Genomic DNA, 14,517 nt, shown 5'->3' with positions numbered 1-14,517 from the left:
ATATGGTGTTGGAACATCCAAGGCCCTCCAAGTGGCGCTAAATTACCCCAGGTTTCGCTAGTGCAAATACCTAAATATAGTCCATAAACGTCATGTTGGCCTTGCATGTTTCCGAGGTTTTTATTTACGCGTACCTACCCCCGCCACCACGACAAAAAAGCCAGCTGATATTTAATTTCCAGACCGGTACCTCACAGTCACTGGAAGGTGCACACGCTTTTAGGGCCAAGCTAGGAGTTTGTCGATTTGCGCCCATGCCCGCCTCTTCAACCCGTTATTGAGCGCGTTGACTGTAACTACCCTTCGACCGCAAACAAGATGATTATCCCGCTTATAGCAGAGGCAATATTCAATGGCATATCTTTTGATATTGACTACTGGAATATTCTAAAAGTCGTTGGACTCATTGCGGCCATTGTGTTGGTGAAGCTGTACTGTCGGGGGGCAACAAACCTCGCCGAACGACAGCTGCATTCGAAAGTAGTGATAGTAACGGTTCGGCTGCCTACCCACAAGAGAGTCAAACACACGTGCTAATTAGAATACAGGGAGGTACAACCGGTATTGGTGCTGAGATGACACTCGGTCTGGCCCAGCGAGGCGCTCAAATCGTTCTCCTCACCCGCCAGCCGGCATCGGATCCCTTTATAGTCGACTACATCGAAGACCTCCGAACGCGCACAAACAACGAGTTAATATATGCGGAGCAAGTCGACCTTGCGTCGACCCACAGTATACGAAAGTTTGCCACAAAATGGATTGACAATGCGCCTCCTCGGCGACTTGACATGATCGTCCTCTGTGCCGCCAGCCAAACAGCCCCAGGAAAACCAATGGCTCTGACGAGTGAAGGAATCGAAGAGACATGGATGGTCAACTACCTGGCCAATTTCCATCTATTGAGTATCCTGAGCCCTGCGATACGAGCACAGCCTCCGGACAGAGATGTGCGGATTCTCTTCACAACTTGCTCGAGTTATATCTCATCCCCTGTGCTGGAAGACGGAGAAGAAGCCCTTGACGCCAGAAAATGGAGCCCAGGGAAGGCCTATGCGCGAAGCAAATTGGCCTTGATGGTATTTGGCCAGGCATTCCAGAAGCACCTGGATGCATACAAACGCCCAGACGGTCTCCCCATGAATGCTCGTGTCGTATTCGTTGACCCGGGATATTCACGGACTTCTGGAATGCGACGTTGGTTAAGTAGAGGAACACTGTGGGGACTGGCACTCTATGTGCTCCTGTGGCACCAAGCCTGGCTTTTCTTGAAGAGCGCCGAGCAGGGAGCGCAGAGTTTGCTGTATGCAGCTATGGATGTCACCTTGGGGAGGGGCAACGGAGGCAAGTTAATCAAGGAGTGTATAGAAGTCGATTTAGCGAGGAAAGATGTTAGAGATGAAGAGACTGCGAAAAAGCTTTGGCAAGCGAGCGAGAAGCTGATTGAGCGAGTCGAGAGAGAAGAGGCAGTTAAGAGGGCATTAAAGAAGAAGGAGATGGCTGAGCAAGAGGCTGAGCAAGAGGATGTTGGAAAAGGGTCTGGCACCGATGCAGGAAATGTGCCTGAGAAGACGGCATCAGGGAACAAAAAGTCCAAATCGAGGAAGAATAAAAAGGCCGCAGCATGAGGGTATGCTGGTTATGGCGTGCACATACTCGTACGAGTATGTCGCCCAGGGATATATCCATGTAGACAGCGGGTCAAATTTAGAAAGTTATGATGGTTGAGCCATTGTTTGATTCAAAGTAAGGTCGCCTATGTGAGTACCCATGAATCGCTGCGGCGGTTGTAGTTCTATCGACGGATAACCCGCGTGTTGAGAATGATAAAAGAGAGAATATTTCGGTGGCAAAACCTATGTTGTCTGTATGATAAACGGCCATATGCAAAGAATTATCGGCAACTGAAACCCCCTTCCTTCCCCCCGACCATTTATTCCCAGAAAACGTGAATAGCCAGCCACCTTTCAATAGAAGAAAAATGAAACTCCCGCCTTCTCCGCATTTCACCAATACTTAATGCAATGGAACCCCTTCCCGGACCACTCGCCCACCCCGCACTTTCTTCAATAATCGATGCAAAACTCCCTCGTAGGACACTCACCTACTCAGCACTCTCCTCAGCAACCTGGCCCTCGTCTTCATAGTCCCCATCACTTTCCGCCTCGCTTTCATAATCTGCGACCACCTGCGTGATTCCATCGTCACCTTTCACCAAGTGACCGAATAAACTCGCCATTTCTTCAATGCTCAGTGGAGCAAGGGGCTTTCCCGCCTCTATCATGACCCCATCAATCTCAGCCATCTTCTCCTTCTGCATGTCCAGGATTCGCATATCGACTGTGTTCTTCACAACAAATCGAGCAACATGAGTCTCCTTCATTTGCCCAATCCGGAAGATACGACCAAATGCTTGCTGTTCCACAGAGTCTATGAGATGCGTCAGTTACTCTGAAAAGTTAATCAGCAAAGGATGACTACTTACGGTTCCACCAGGGGTCGATGGTTATGCATCGATTGGCGCATTTCAGGTTCAGACCCACCCCGCCGCATTTCAAAACAGCGATCATGATCTTGATATTCTTGTTAGTGTGGAATTGCTCAACTGCATGAGTTCGTTGTCTCATGTTCATATCACCCTGGATCATATGTTAGCCATGCCTGCTTGTGGCTACGAATCTGGCAAACAAATGTACAGGATGGGCACAGAAATCGGTGGAGATGGGTTGGCAAGACCTACAGTGAAATATACGTGGCCCCAGCACTCCTTCTCGCAGAGCAAACCCACGATCCTCGTCATCATTCGGAATTGAGTAAATACTATTTTCAGTTAGTCAGCGCAGAAAGGCTAAAAATGGGGAATATTCTTACTCAAGATTTTATCATCTGGTGCCTCATGTACCCAACGAAGAATTTGAGCCTTGAGGGCGATGGTTTTGGTGCTCGGCAGAAGCTTTTTAGGGGTTTCGATGCACGTCTTTAACCACTCTGAATCCTTGATGTGTGGCTTATAGTTTGCATCCTTTCTTCTGGAAGTTTGTCTGGTGGGTTGGCCTGATGAATGATCTGAACGTTCAGAGCCAGCACCGTCATCGCTACCTTTTAAATCAGGGTTTCTCCACGGCTCATAATGCTCGAATATTTTCTCGCACTTTGGGCATGCCGTATAATCAAACTCCAACGTAGCCGCCTGTGCGTGTATATTTCCCTCAAGGCAGGCCCTGCAGAATATATGTCCGCAGTCTGTCTTAACAGGGTCCTGAGGTAAGTCTGAGCAAAGAATGCAAACGATGCGGGCATAGATCTTTTCATGATCAGCCTCGCTCAGAAATCCTTCAAAATCGAACCTGTTTCCAAAGTCAGAACGCCCGAATGAGACACTGTCGCCGCTTTGCTTCGGTTCGTTGTTTGTTGCAGGCTTTGAAGTCCATAGTTCGATTTGCTCATAAATTGGACGTTTGTCTTTCTTAAGACGCTTTAGCCTGAGCTTAAGCCCCAGCAGATCTTCGGCATCGAACAGGTCTTTGATGCATCTCTCAAGAAGAAAGGGATGGGACGCGGCTTGCCTGAGCCTCAGAAGCTGTGTCAAATATAACCCATAGTTTTTCTCGGTCGTCCCTGCCTTGAAATGGTTGTTCATCATTCCACGGAAACGGTCTTCCAATGTGCGATATATTGCTCTCTCCACTCCGCTGAGAGTCAAAGTCTGCAAGGAAGGATGAATTGGCGGCAGCTGAACCAAAGGACGTCCAAGTATTGTGGATCCAATTGTTCTCCTCCTATTATTGATTAGCCCATGTACACTCCTGTATTACTTTTCTACTCACATCATAATCACACTAAGCATGACATTCAGTCTCTTAGTTGAATCGTTGGCATCGGGATCTCCAAAGTTTTTCTTGAAAACAGGGAAAGAGCTTGCCCAGTTCAGGCGAAGAAAGCGAAAATATGGATAGAGCTCGTTGAGGCTGTTTAAGACAGGAGTGCCTGAAAGAGTCCATCGGTAAGTTGAGTCCAGCTTGTGGCAAGCTATTGAAGTCCGTGACCTATAATTTTTGATCGCCTGAGCTTCATCCAGGACAATTCGGTACCATTTGACTCGCTGTAGGTCGCCTTTAAGTGAATTGCGATTATTGGCCCACTCATCCTCTCCTAATAGCCTTGCGTCGGCCTTGTCTTCCACAGAGCTTGGAAACGGCCAGCTATTTGCAACTTCCGTAAAGCTCGTCAGCACAATATCGCAGTCTGAGAGAATGTTGGTAGATATTCTTGAAGACGACTTATAAGGCATGACTTTTTGGAAAATCTTCTCGTCGACATGCACTTTGATTTCTGCCTCCCACTGTGAAAGTAAGCTTGCCGGGACTACTATGAGCGTAGCTTTTCTCATCGCTGCGATGTCCTTTTCTGCTGGCGGATTTCCGACCATCGTAGCCAAAGTCGATACAGTCTTCCCAAGACCCATAGCATCTGCCAATAGACCCCCATGAGGCCGATCCAAGGAAAGCTCACGTTTAACCATCCAATCTGCCGCCAGTAACTGGTGATGGTACAGTGGCGTCTTCATGCCGACCAGAAGCCATTTCCCATTTTTCGCTTTGACTCGCCCATGACCAAATGATTTCGATGCTTCATTCAACGTATTTTTCTCATTTTTTGCTCTGTTGGCGTCATAATCTCGAGGGATGCTGCTGAGAAGTTCTCTCAACTGACTGGCCTTGTTGTTTGTGATGATATCAGGACCTTCTTCAACATCGTCTTGCTCCATACGCTCCTTGATAGTATCGCTTTGAATGAGGCTTGCCAGGAGCTTCTGTACTGTATCATCAACTTCCGGCCATTTATTTCTCATCCTGCTCTTATAGGTGGTTTTGTGGACGCCCGTCGGAACAGTGCCTGGCTGCTTCTTGCCTTTCTTTGGTACACGACCTTTGTTTCCAACAGCTTTGGCTTTTGCAGCTTGCTTTGAGCTATGAACTTCTCGTGCTGTCCTATTTACGGTGTTTTTCCGTGATGGTTTCTTTTGGCCTTTAGCCGTTACCAGTGATGGTTCGCTTTGAGAAGTGAAATTTGGAATCCCTTCCGCCATCTCAGGGTATATTCCGGCATCATCATCCTCGCTCATGGGATCGACATACATGTCATCTGTCCCTATGTTTAGCCCAGAGGATGATTTGCCTTTTTGGAGCCGCCAGGATGCAGTGTGGAGGCGCTGGCTGGCTTGGAGGTACTCTAGCTGTTGGCTAGGGGTCAACTCTCCGTTGTTTTTCTCCCTGGCCTCTTCCAGAGCGTTCATATTTCTCAATAAAGCCTCCCGTTCATCGGTGCTACTTCCATCATTATCTGTGTCCATCCAGGAGTGGTCTTCCTCGTTGTGGTTATCCATGTTGTGATCTGCATTTTCCCCGAATGGAATCTCTTCATGAAGTGATCCGGTGCTGGGGTTCGATCTTTGGATCTTTACCCTGCCGCTTCCATCAAAGATGGATTCCCTGCCTGATTTTCGCTTGAGTAAAATCTCCCGTTTCATGGCCTCCTGTGCCACACGAATGCGTTGGTTTGGGTCATGGCCGATCAAGTGTGGATTGGGAGCTTGAGGATGGTTGATGGGTTCTCCAGTACGACTCTGCACGCTTATTTCGTCATCTGGATCTGGAGTTACGAATAAGCCCCCTCTTGGCCTTGCATCTTGGATATCTTTGCCACTTGGTAGACCTTGGCCAGGTTGGGTGGTCGGTGGCGTACGGCGTCCTGTTCCAGTTGGATCCATCGTGACAGAGATCTATCGAGGGTGAAATGGAGATTGTTTGTCTTCGAGTGTCTGTCTTATCTGGGTGACAGTTCGGGTGGTTTGGGGGAGAAAGTTAGGGGAGTTGGGTCAAGCTTGGTACTGAGCCACACATTGGATCTGTCATGATGGTCAGAAAACGTAAATAAAGGAGGGAGCCAGAGTTTCCTGCAGAAAAGTGGCTCAATCAAATGGATCAAGTCATCGAAATAGAAACGGTATGAAATTATTGGTGAATAAAAGACGGACAGCCCAGACGAGAAGAAGCCAAAGCAGTAGTAGCTTTGGGAATATGAAAGACCGTGAAACACAGCTGAAATCGACGTGTAAATGGTGAAGGCTGGCCAGATCGACGACTATTTTGAGACTGTTTTTTCCAATCTCGAAGTGACTGCAGCTGTTTGAACTAACCTTGTCATATGGGGGATGTTTTCAGTGGCCAGGCAGACACCTCAAGCCGGTTCCGATTTTAGTGATGGAAAAGCTCAAAGGACCAAATAAACGGCAATGAAAGAGGTACGCCTTCGAAGTTGGGCCCCAAGCGGCAGCAACGGGACAAGAGTAACTGTAAAAGCTGACTGTAAGAGACCCGGAGTTGAGAGAAAACAGTGATAGGGCTGAAGGCCCAGATCTCATCACCAGTGAGGAACTAGAAAACAACTAGGAAGCAGATGAGCAGAGTAGGAAGATTTACCCCAAAGGTAGATCCTATGGGATCCAGTAATTGGAAATAAACCGAGAGGGGTAAAGATTTGACTTGTTTGGCAAGTCCAAGGATAGAAAATAGCAGCGTGGCAGCAACAAAATGTAAAATTTGTTGATAAAATTTTAGTTTAAACTCGGCGTGAATTATTATAATGGGCAGATGGTGAAGAATAAGACCCATAACAGCCAATTACCTATAGGAGGAACTACCTGGGGAGATTCACGTCCCAAGTACTCGTAGTTCCTGCTATGAATTTCGTAGCCAGTGAGGTCGAGGTGACAATGTGGTGATCCCTCATGTTTTGTGCGATTAAGCTTCGACGCCAACGGCCGCCGCCTACCTAACCCCGCCATGTGCGTGCTTATCTCGAACATGTCACCTCCGCGCCATTCGTTCAGACAAATTGAATTTAACCGCTCTCTCGACACCGCTATGCCAATAAACAAACAACTCGAACTGTAAAAATACCCTGCCGCCAAAGAGCCACTGAAGCCCTGCGAAGCAATGGATCTCATCGACCCCACCACCTCCGCCCGCCTCCCTCCCGACTCCATCCAGCGAATCCTCTTCCTCTCGCCCACCGTCCACGTCTACAACCCCCCTCCCCCAGCATCCAGCAAGGGCCACATCGCCGCATCATGGACCTCGCCCGTGTCGCGCCAGATCTTCACCGCCCGCCTCCGCATCCTCGAAACCGCGATACCTACCCCCCAAGGCGGCGAGAAGCTGAAGGCCGATATCCTGCTCGAGGACCCGAAGACCGGGGAGCTGTTTGCTGCGGCGCCGTATACGACACCGGCTGTGGTGGAGCAGGTGGCGGACTCGAGTCGGTTCTTTGCTGTCAGGGTTCAGGACCCTAGTGGGAGGAAAGCGGGGTTGGGAATTGGGTTTGAGGAGAGGTCGGATGCTTTCGATTTCAGTGTTGCGCTGCAGGAGATTCGCAAGACGCTTGGCCTTGATGTCGTGGCTGGAGACCCGCGCAGGCCCGCGAAGAAGGAGAGTGATGCCAGCAAGGTGGAACGCGATTTCAGCCTGAAGGAAGGGCAGACCATAACCGTGAATCTCGGTGGAAAGACAGGCAAGGGCAGGAGATCTCTTGGCGCACCATCGAGCAGCGGTGGTAGCGAAGCACCTTTCAGCGGAGGCTTTTCATTGCCACCACCGCCGAACGCACAGGCGGGATTTCTACCCCCTCCTCCAAGTGCCCAAGATGTGAAGGCGCAGAAAAGGCTAAGCCAGACGCAGACTCCGCCTCCACCTGCTTCAATTGGGGATCTTGGATTTGATGATGGAGAATTTGGAGAATTTCAGTGACGAAGAAATGAGAGTTCTAAATATACCCAAGACAACAAATATGCAATACAGTACAAACGCGCTTCTCATTCCATGGTGTCTTCGGCACATGTATGCTAATTGACTGATCCACCAGTCATTTCCGGCGAGCATCCTGGAGAATAATAACCCAGGTACTGAGGACAATCACCTCCCCATTGCCTGGAGCTTAAATCTGGCATGCTCATCCTACTCTGCGCTCTTCTGCGACCTGCTGCGACCTCAACCATTGAATCCGATCTTGCCACCCGCACTGGCTTCTGTTCCATCGCATCAGCTCCCGAGATTCGAGACATATTCCAGTCGCTGGAGCTGTCAACGGGGACTGGAAGCTGCCAGTCGCTGGAGCCGGGCACTTGAACCTGCCAGTCGTTGCAACCTGGCACTTGAACCTGCCAGTCGTTGCAACCTATGACCCCACCACCCTCCGTAGATGCCGGTGGAGTGGCCATCACATACCCCGGCGCTGCTACTTGCTGGACCCATCCCTGACCACCATAATACCCTTGTGGTTGACCATCATACTGAACCTGTTGACCATTCCACGAAACCACATCACCTCCATTCCAACCCCCCCAAGCATTCCCACCCATCCCCACCTCCACTCTCGTCCCCGCCCCCATGCCCCTCTCTCTCTCCACCCTCCACCACCTCTCCCTCTGCTGAATCACCAACGTCACCTCCCCCAACCTCTGCAAAATCAACTTCTCCTGCCTCCCACTCATATCCGCCGCATGCCTCTTCGCCGCCAAATCCCTCCTAAGCCATTTCGCCTCTTTCGCCCTCACCGGCGCCCCCGACGACGCCATCCGCGCATTGATATCTGCGATCACCGTCAGGAGTGCCGTGGCGCGGACGTCCTCCCGCTGCAGGGACGAGAGGAGGTACGCGCGCTCGGCGAAGATGGAGGTCATGGCTTGGAAATGGTGGTTTGGGGAGAAAGGGGCGGTGGTGATGAAGGGGCCGCTGTGGTGGTTTGGTATGGGGGGTGGGTGCGGGCGGTGGCGGGGGGCATAGGTGTTTGTGAAGATGGGACCGGCTTGGGGGCGGCTGTTTCGTCTTTGGTATCTGTTGACCATTTGAGCGGATTTGATTGAGCGGATGTGAGGAGTGGGTGGGCAGCGCGCATTAGATGTACTTACAAGCTTCTGTGGGTATATAAATAAATAAGGGATAAAGGCCGTGTACAAAGAATTATTCTCTAGTTCCTAAGGATATCTGGGAAGGCCGAGCTGTTTCTAGAAGAGGCAACATGGGCCTCTGAACATCCTCCGCTAACGCACCATGCCGCTCTCTGCAACAAACAAAGGACACGAACAAGGAAAAGCGTAGCGACTAGAATTATGTATCTCTGGCGTGCATATTGACATACTCTGATAGGAACGAGATATGTCTCCGTAGAGTATAGAGAAACAAAACCTCCTATACCTCCAAAAGGAAGACGTAGCACAACAAACGCCACCACAACAGTGACACTGTGAAAACAAAGTCTCCTTGTCCCCAATATTTATCTATTTCTGCTGTTTAGGCTAGAATCTAAATATATACTTGTCATCCATACCAATGGCTGTTCCTCTGTCTCTTCTCTGGCGCAGCACATATTCTTGTGCTGCGTTCTGCCATCAGTCCCGTAGAGACCCTCAGAGCCATTGTAAAACCGTAGACACATCTGCCCCTTCCACGGAAACTACTCTAACAGGCCTCCATCGAATCAAAAGGTCATCATATCTGCAGCATCATTAGCGACAATCGACTCATTAGAACGTCCAAACATACCTCGGCCAAAAAGCGCTCGTTTCGCCCAATCCATAGCCAACAGCAACCTCGTTCTGATACTGACACTCTGTGCGAAGTACACACTCCTCCACGCATACACCGCCCACAGGCCACCCAATACATTCCACCCCCCACCGAGATCAAACACTGCGCTATTTCCAAGATATGCCAAGCTACCCAGGTGATGATACTTGAATGATTTATACACAGCATCGTCCAAATCGCCATCACGCACTTCGTTCATTGTCAAGCCCCGCGCAGCGCGCGCCATCTTGTTGAACTTATGAGCTAGGTACTGGCCCTGTTGGTGGGCACGTTGGGCGGTGGCAGGAAGCGAAGTAAGCGTCTTATCAATCTGCATCAGCAGTTCCCGCATTTCGCCGAAATCGAGAGTTCCAGACTGGTCCTTGTCGTAGGCCTCGAATAGCTTATCCAGGCGCTTCAGATGCTCCGAGGCCTGTGGGAATTGGCGCCGAATGCGGCGGCCAACTTGGATCCACTCGCCGAATTCGATCTGCATTGTCTTGGGATCTTTCCCCTTCTCATATGCTAGGTTGTTGAGGAAGAAGACTAAGTTGTCCGCGACGTTGTTTTGGACGGTGGAGCAGTCGCCGATGGCGTAGACATCGCCCAATGGTGCGCCAATGAGTCGGAGGTGCGAGTCGGTTTCCAAAGCATGTTTATTCTTTTGGGTGTCACCGAGGGTTTGGGCGACGTTTTTGGAGAAGTCGGTCTGTGATACGCCCGTAGACCACAGACAGAAGCCCATGGCGAGTTCCTTGGTTACAGTCTCTCCATGATCATCCTTTTGTGTGAAGAGAATTTTGTCAGGCCTGACTTCTTTCACACGAGAATTGGTGAGGACCTGGACTTGGTCGCGAGAGAAGCGGTCTTCGGCATACTTTGACACAGCTTCGTCGTAAGTGTTCAAGATGTGGCCTCGAGACTGGATAAGATGTACCGATACTTCATTGCGAATGAGCCGGGGAAAGTATTGTGTCAGGTCCTCGTTAAGAAGATCGAACAACTCAGCAGCAAATTCGACACCTGTTGGGCCACCACCACAAACAACGAACGAAAGAAGGCGCTTTCGCTCCTCCTCAGACGTAGTAGGGAGACTGGCAGCTTCGAGGTTGTTCAGAATCTTGTGCTTAATTTTCCGAGCATCGTCGAGATCTTTCAGAAAGTTGCAGTTGTCAAGTCCCTTGACGCCATAGGGATTCGTTGTTGATCCCACGCCAATGACAAGCTTGTCGTATGGCAGGTAGAAGTGGGTTCTTTTCCCATCTGGGCCAACCTGCGACACCTCAACTAACTTCTCTGAAAACTCGACACCTTCAGCTCGAGCCTTGATAAAGTGGCCTTTGATATTAGAGACGATACGTCGAATAGGCTCAGCAAGAGAGCGCAGTTCCAGCGTTCCCACAGTCGCAGATGGCAGCATAGGCGTAAATAAGAAGTAGTTTGTTGGCGAGATCAGAGTAACATGGTAGTCCTCCACTCTCAATTCCTTGATCAAAGCCACGCTTCCCCATCCACCTCCCAGTATAACCAGTCTCGGCTTGTTCTGCTGGCGCTCCATATCAGCGTCATCTTCATCGTCCATGAGAGCCTCTGCAATGGGCAAGTTTTTCGGGCCCCCGAGTTTAGGGTTCAGGGCTAGGCCGGATATTTGAATGTCCCTATGTGAGAGATCCTCCCGATAAGTCGACGCATCGTATAGAAAGAAGCTGATGATACCAGCTGACGCAACCGTCACCGAAATGCCCAACCATGCCGCGGCTCTGTACACGAAATCGAGGGTTCTCGACCTGGTTTTCAGTACCTGCTTGCCCGGCGACAATCGAATTGGTGTATGAGAGAGCTGTCGCAAATTGGAGTTTCTCAGCGCGCCAGCAACTTGTGGCCGCTTTCGCAAGGTATGCGGCCCTCTCGAGACTTGGGATGCATATTGAATCGTGCGCCCCCTAGCTGACGGTAGCTGCTGGAGAGCCCGAGCTCTTAATATCGCAACATTGTTCGAAGAGACGAGGGGCGCGATGCCAGGTGATCGGAGCATGGTCCTGAGGTCTTTTGACGGGAAACGAGCGACAAACATAAAAATCAAAACTGCTCTATTGCGCGCTAGATATCAATGCCAGATATCGGGGAACCTGGGTGTTATTGACAAGCTGGTGAAGTTTGACAACGAATGGAATATTTTGGCTGCATTTTGGGACCGGATTGGCGGGTATGAATACCACCAGTTGTTGACCTTGACAGGGACGCTAACATCAGTACCAATGACGTCGGGGTCTGTCTCGGTGCAACAATCCTCCGGCAAATCAGCACAGAATGAGTTGGTTCCCGAGTTCCTGTGCGGCATTTCATGAGTTTCGACAGGCACATCACTCACAATTCAAACATCAGAGATTGAGGTTCAATTGTTATAAATTTGCATTATGTAGTTTCCCACTGTGACCATTGCACCATCAGAACGCCTCTTCATCAGATCATTAGTAAGTTGTATTACACGGTCATAGGCTCAGATGTATTATCGTACGGCTCTGTCCGCACCTGGAACATCTCCGCCGAGGGCAAGGTCAAGCTGCTCTGGAAAGGTTATCTTTGCATCCTTGGACGCCCCTTCGGCCCACGAGCGCAATTTTACGAGGTTTCGTATCGCGGCATTACGTCTTTGGCCTTGACTGGCCAGGATGGCTTCGTTAACTCTGTCAGCGACTTTCTTTCGAAGGTCAGGGTGTAGCAATTCGGCGAGCTGGGGCTCAAGTTGATCCGGAGGGAAAATCAAGAGCGCCATTGTCCTCTCCAGGTCTTCGAGGAAGGCTGGGTTGTTCGGCGCCTTGGGCGCAAGCTGGGTGGTAGCAAAGGTCAAGGCAGGACCAATGCTTCCGCCTGGCGTCAAGGAACTTTCACGAATGAGCTCAATGAGCTCCAGACGAAGCAAGGCAAAGTGGAGCGAAACATCCGAGTCAAGAATCTGATTACAATGTTAGAACAGGTCCTCATCAAGTGTAATGTAATGAAGTAAAGGGTTTTGGTTTTGCTCATACTGAGGACTGAAGTATGGTTTGTTTTTCTCATCAACGACCCGAAGGCTATATGCGTGGTGCATGAAACAATAATCATCGCAAAGGGAGAGGAAATGTGAAATAGGTATAGTTACTAACCTGAGGGTTGAGCTCATTGATTGCTTCAATGGCATTCTGTATACTGCCAAGATGGATGTCATGCTGTATTCTGTTGCGACGAAGCACAGAATCTTGTTGCTTTGAAGGGTTCAGATTGGCCTCCTTGGAGAACCTCTCAGCAGCAGTCGGATAGCCTTCCGCAGTAAGATAATCAAGTATCAAAACATTGAGATCACTATAGTCACCAACATTAGTATATTGTGACTTCCATTGGCAGTGATCCTCGTTCAAACACGCGTAGTTGAGGGCGGTTTTCAGAAACAACTTATAAGTTTTCCACATTCGAAATTTCTCGGAGAGATTCCCAGTTGATTGAAACTCATCATATGATGCCCACGGAATGAAGGTGCTGTGGACGGATAGAAGAAGAATGTAGACATACCTTTTAGACGGTTTGACATCTTCCATGCGTGACTCGAAGCCAGCTGTAGACGTCGTTTTAGCTCCTCTGAAGGCCTGCACCAGTTAGCGTGCGATGGCAGGTTCTCGCTGAAGAACCAACCATCTTCGTAGCTTTATGACTGCCTCATCTGTGAGATGAAGTGCCTATGAGCAGTGTCCAGCACCGATGGGCCACCTGATTCAATGCTTTAAATCCGTGGACAAGGCTGCCTTAAACCACCTGCAAGTAACTGACCGTTCTTGGTAGACTGCGCTACAAAAGAAGGTAGAAAAATTCTTGATGTGAAGAATAAGTTGAAGGGGGAGGAAGGAAGAAGTTTTCGTCAACGAGATGTACTCTTAGCTGGAAATACGCGAGATTCTACGGTAGATGGTACGGAAACCCCGCTATTCCGAATTGGAGCTAAAGTATTTCACATGCGAGTTGCCCACCCAAGCGAGTTGCCCACCAAAACACCAAAAATTGACCATTGCTACTACTACACCACCACCCTACATAATGACCCTTATTCAATTGTAATTGATTCCTAGCGCCTCTCGCATGTACAGGTATTATGTCCAATCTTCTCACATTAGCCACAGCACTGTTGCTAGCCCTTAGAGCCCACCTGCTAAGCAGTCCTACTTACCACCTCTATACAGACTTATGTAATGGTGGGTGCACCAGATGTGAGAATCTAGCCACCCAAGGAAGGGATGATTTTACTAAGACAACACACTGTCTTAGGAAACAGAGCCAAAGGGTTGTAGCTTAGACTATTCCACAACGCAGCAATCAGGTGTATGATGTAGTGAAGTGGTTTAGACAAGTTGTAATGAATGTTGAGTCTGAGAACTCAGGGATAAGTCAGAGGTTAGCACCTCACTGACTTTTCAGAAACAAAGAATAACAAGATCAATGCTTGGAAACTTGGAAAAGACATAGAAGTATGTGCTAGTCGATTTACTGTATTGGCTGCTTGCCCTTTCTTAAGGAAAGGGCAATCCTATCTATGCCAGAGTGTAGTTCTCTCATTTTCCAAGACTTTCCATGACTAACCAGGCTTGGTAAATGTATTAGAAATCAAGTGCGACCCACAACTAGCTTGCTAATCATGTAGCGAACGTAAGAGAATCCCATAAAACCATCTCTTGGGTTCCTAGCCTATAGGAAGTGAAAGGAGGTCCAAGGTCAGAGTACCCCTATAGACAGATTATGTCATAACTTAACCAATCTTGTGGGTAACTAAGGAGCGATGACGTGTAATGAATCATAGACGGTTGTAGAAGCTTTTGGAGCTATGGTTCATGTTCCTAGGCCTCTAGTTGATAGAGATATGTCATGT

General features: G+C 49.3%; 6 protein-coding genes across 6 annotated transcripts; 2 read left to right on the top strand and 4 right to left on the bottom strand.

Annotated features, from left to right (window-relative positions):
- Positions 1-3: 3 nt before the first annotated feature.
- On the bottom strand, positions 4-6,561 carry VC83_05559 (uncharacterized protein). The gene is made up of 6 exons (XM_024469179.1): positions 6,197-6,561; positions 3,825-5,905; positions 2,869-3,776; positions 2,738-2,817; positions 2,483-2,636; positions 4-2,427 (listed from the first exon to the last, which is right to left on the bottom strand). The coding sequence occupies exons 2-6, from the start codon at positions 5,765-5,767 to the stop codon at positions 2,102-2,104; spliced, it is 3,411 nt and encodes a 1,136-aa protein (XP_024322956.1). The 5' UTR covers positions 5,768-5,905; positions 6,197-6,561; the 3' UTR covers positions 4-2,101.
- Positions 319-1,625, top strand: VC83_05560 (uncharacterized protein; the record flags this gene model as incomplete). The annotated part of the gene is made up of 2 exons (XM_024469180.1): positions 319-495; positions 549-1,625. The coding sequence occupies 2 exons, from the start codon at positions 319-321 to the stop codon at positions 1,623-1,625; spliced, it is 1,254 nt and encodes a 417-aa protein (XP_024322887.1).
- An 11-nt stretch (positions 6,562-6,572) lies between the features above and the next one.
- Positions 6,573-7,805, top strand: VC83_05558 (uncharacterized protein; the record flags this gene model as incomplete). Its single annotated transcript, XM_024469178.1, has 1 exon — positions 6,573-7,805. The coding sequence occupies exon 1, from the start codon at positions 6,996-6,998 to the stop codon at positions 7,803-7,805; it is 810 nt and encodes a 269-aa protein (XP_024322955.1). The 5' UTR covers positions 6,573-6,995.
- Positions 7,806-7,900: 95 nt separating this feature from the next.
- VC83_05557 (uncharacterized protein) lies at positions 7,901-8,902 on the bottom strand (the record flags this gene model as incomplete). The annotated part of the gene is made up of 1 exon (XM_024469177.1): positions 7,901-8,902. The coding sequence occupies one exon, from the start codon at positions 8,900-8,902 to the stop codon at positions 7,901-7,903; it is 1,002 nt and encodes a 333-aa protein (XP_024322938.1).
- Positions 8,903-9,317: 415 nt separating this feature from the next.
- On the bottom strand, positions 9,318-11,811 carry VC83_05556 (uncharacterized protein). Its single transcript, XM_024469176.1, has 2 exons — positions 9,600-11,811; positions 9,318-9,551 (listed from the first exon to the last, which is right to left on the bottom strand). The coding sequence occupies exons 1-2, from the start codon at positions 11,695-11,697 to the stop codon at positions 9,535-9,537; spliced, it is 2,115 nt and encodes a 704-aa protein (XP_024322937.1). The 5' UTR covers positions 11,698-11,811; the 3' UTR covers positions 9,318-9,534.
- Positions 11,812-12,011: 200 nt separating this feature from the next.
- VC83_05555 (uncharacterized protein) lies at positions 12,012-13,488 on the bottom strand. The gene is made up of 4 exons (XM_024469175.1): positions 13,293-13,488; positions 13,173-13,246; positions 12,770-12,965; positions 12,012-12,579 (listed from the first exon to the last, which is right to left on the bottom strand). Exons 1-4 carry the CDS (start codon positions 13,293-13,295, stop codon positions 12,133-12,135), a joined length of 720 nt encoding a protein of 239 aa, XP_024322936.1. The 5' UTR covers positions 13,296-13,488; the 3' UTR covers positions 12,012-12,132.
- Positions 13,489-14,517: the final 1,029 nt, after the last annotated feature.

Source organism: Pseudogymnoascus destructans (assembly GCF_001641265.1).
Source record: "Pseudogymnoascus destructans isolate 20631-21 unplaced genomic scaffold scaffold_14, whole genome shotgun sequence".
NCBI lineage: Eukaryota > Fungi > Ascomycota > Leotiomycetes > Thelebolales > Thelebolaceae > Pseudogymnoascus > Pseudogymnoascus destructans.
The sequence above is the reverse complement of the archived record's forward strand: the minus strand, read 5'-3'. Positions and strand labels throughout refer to the sequence as shown.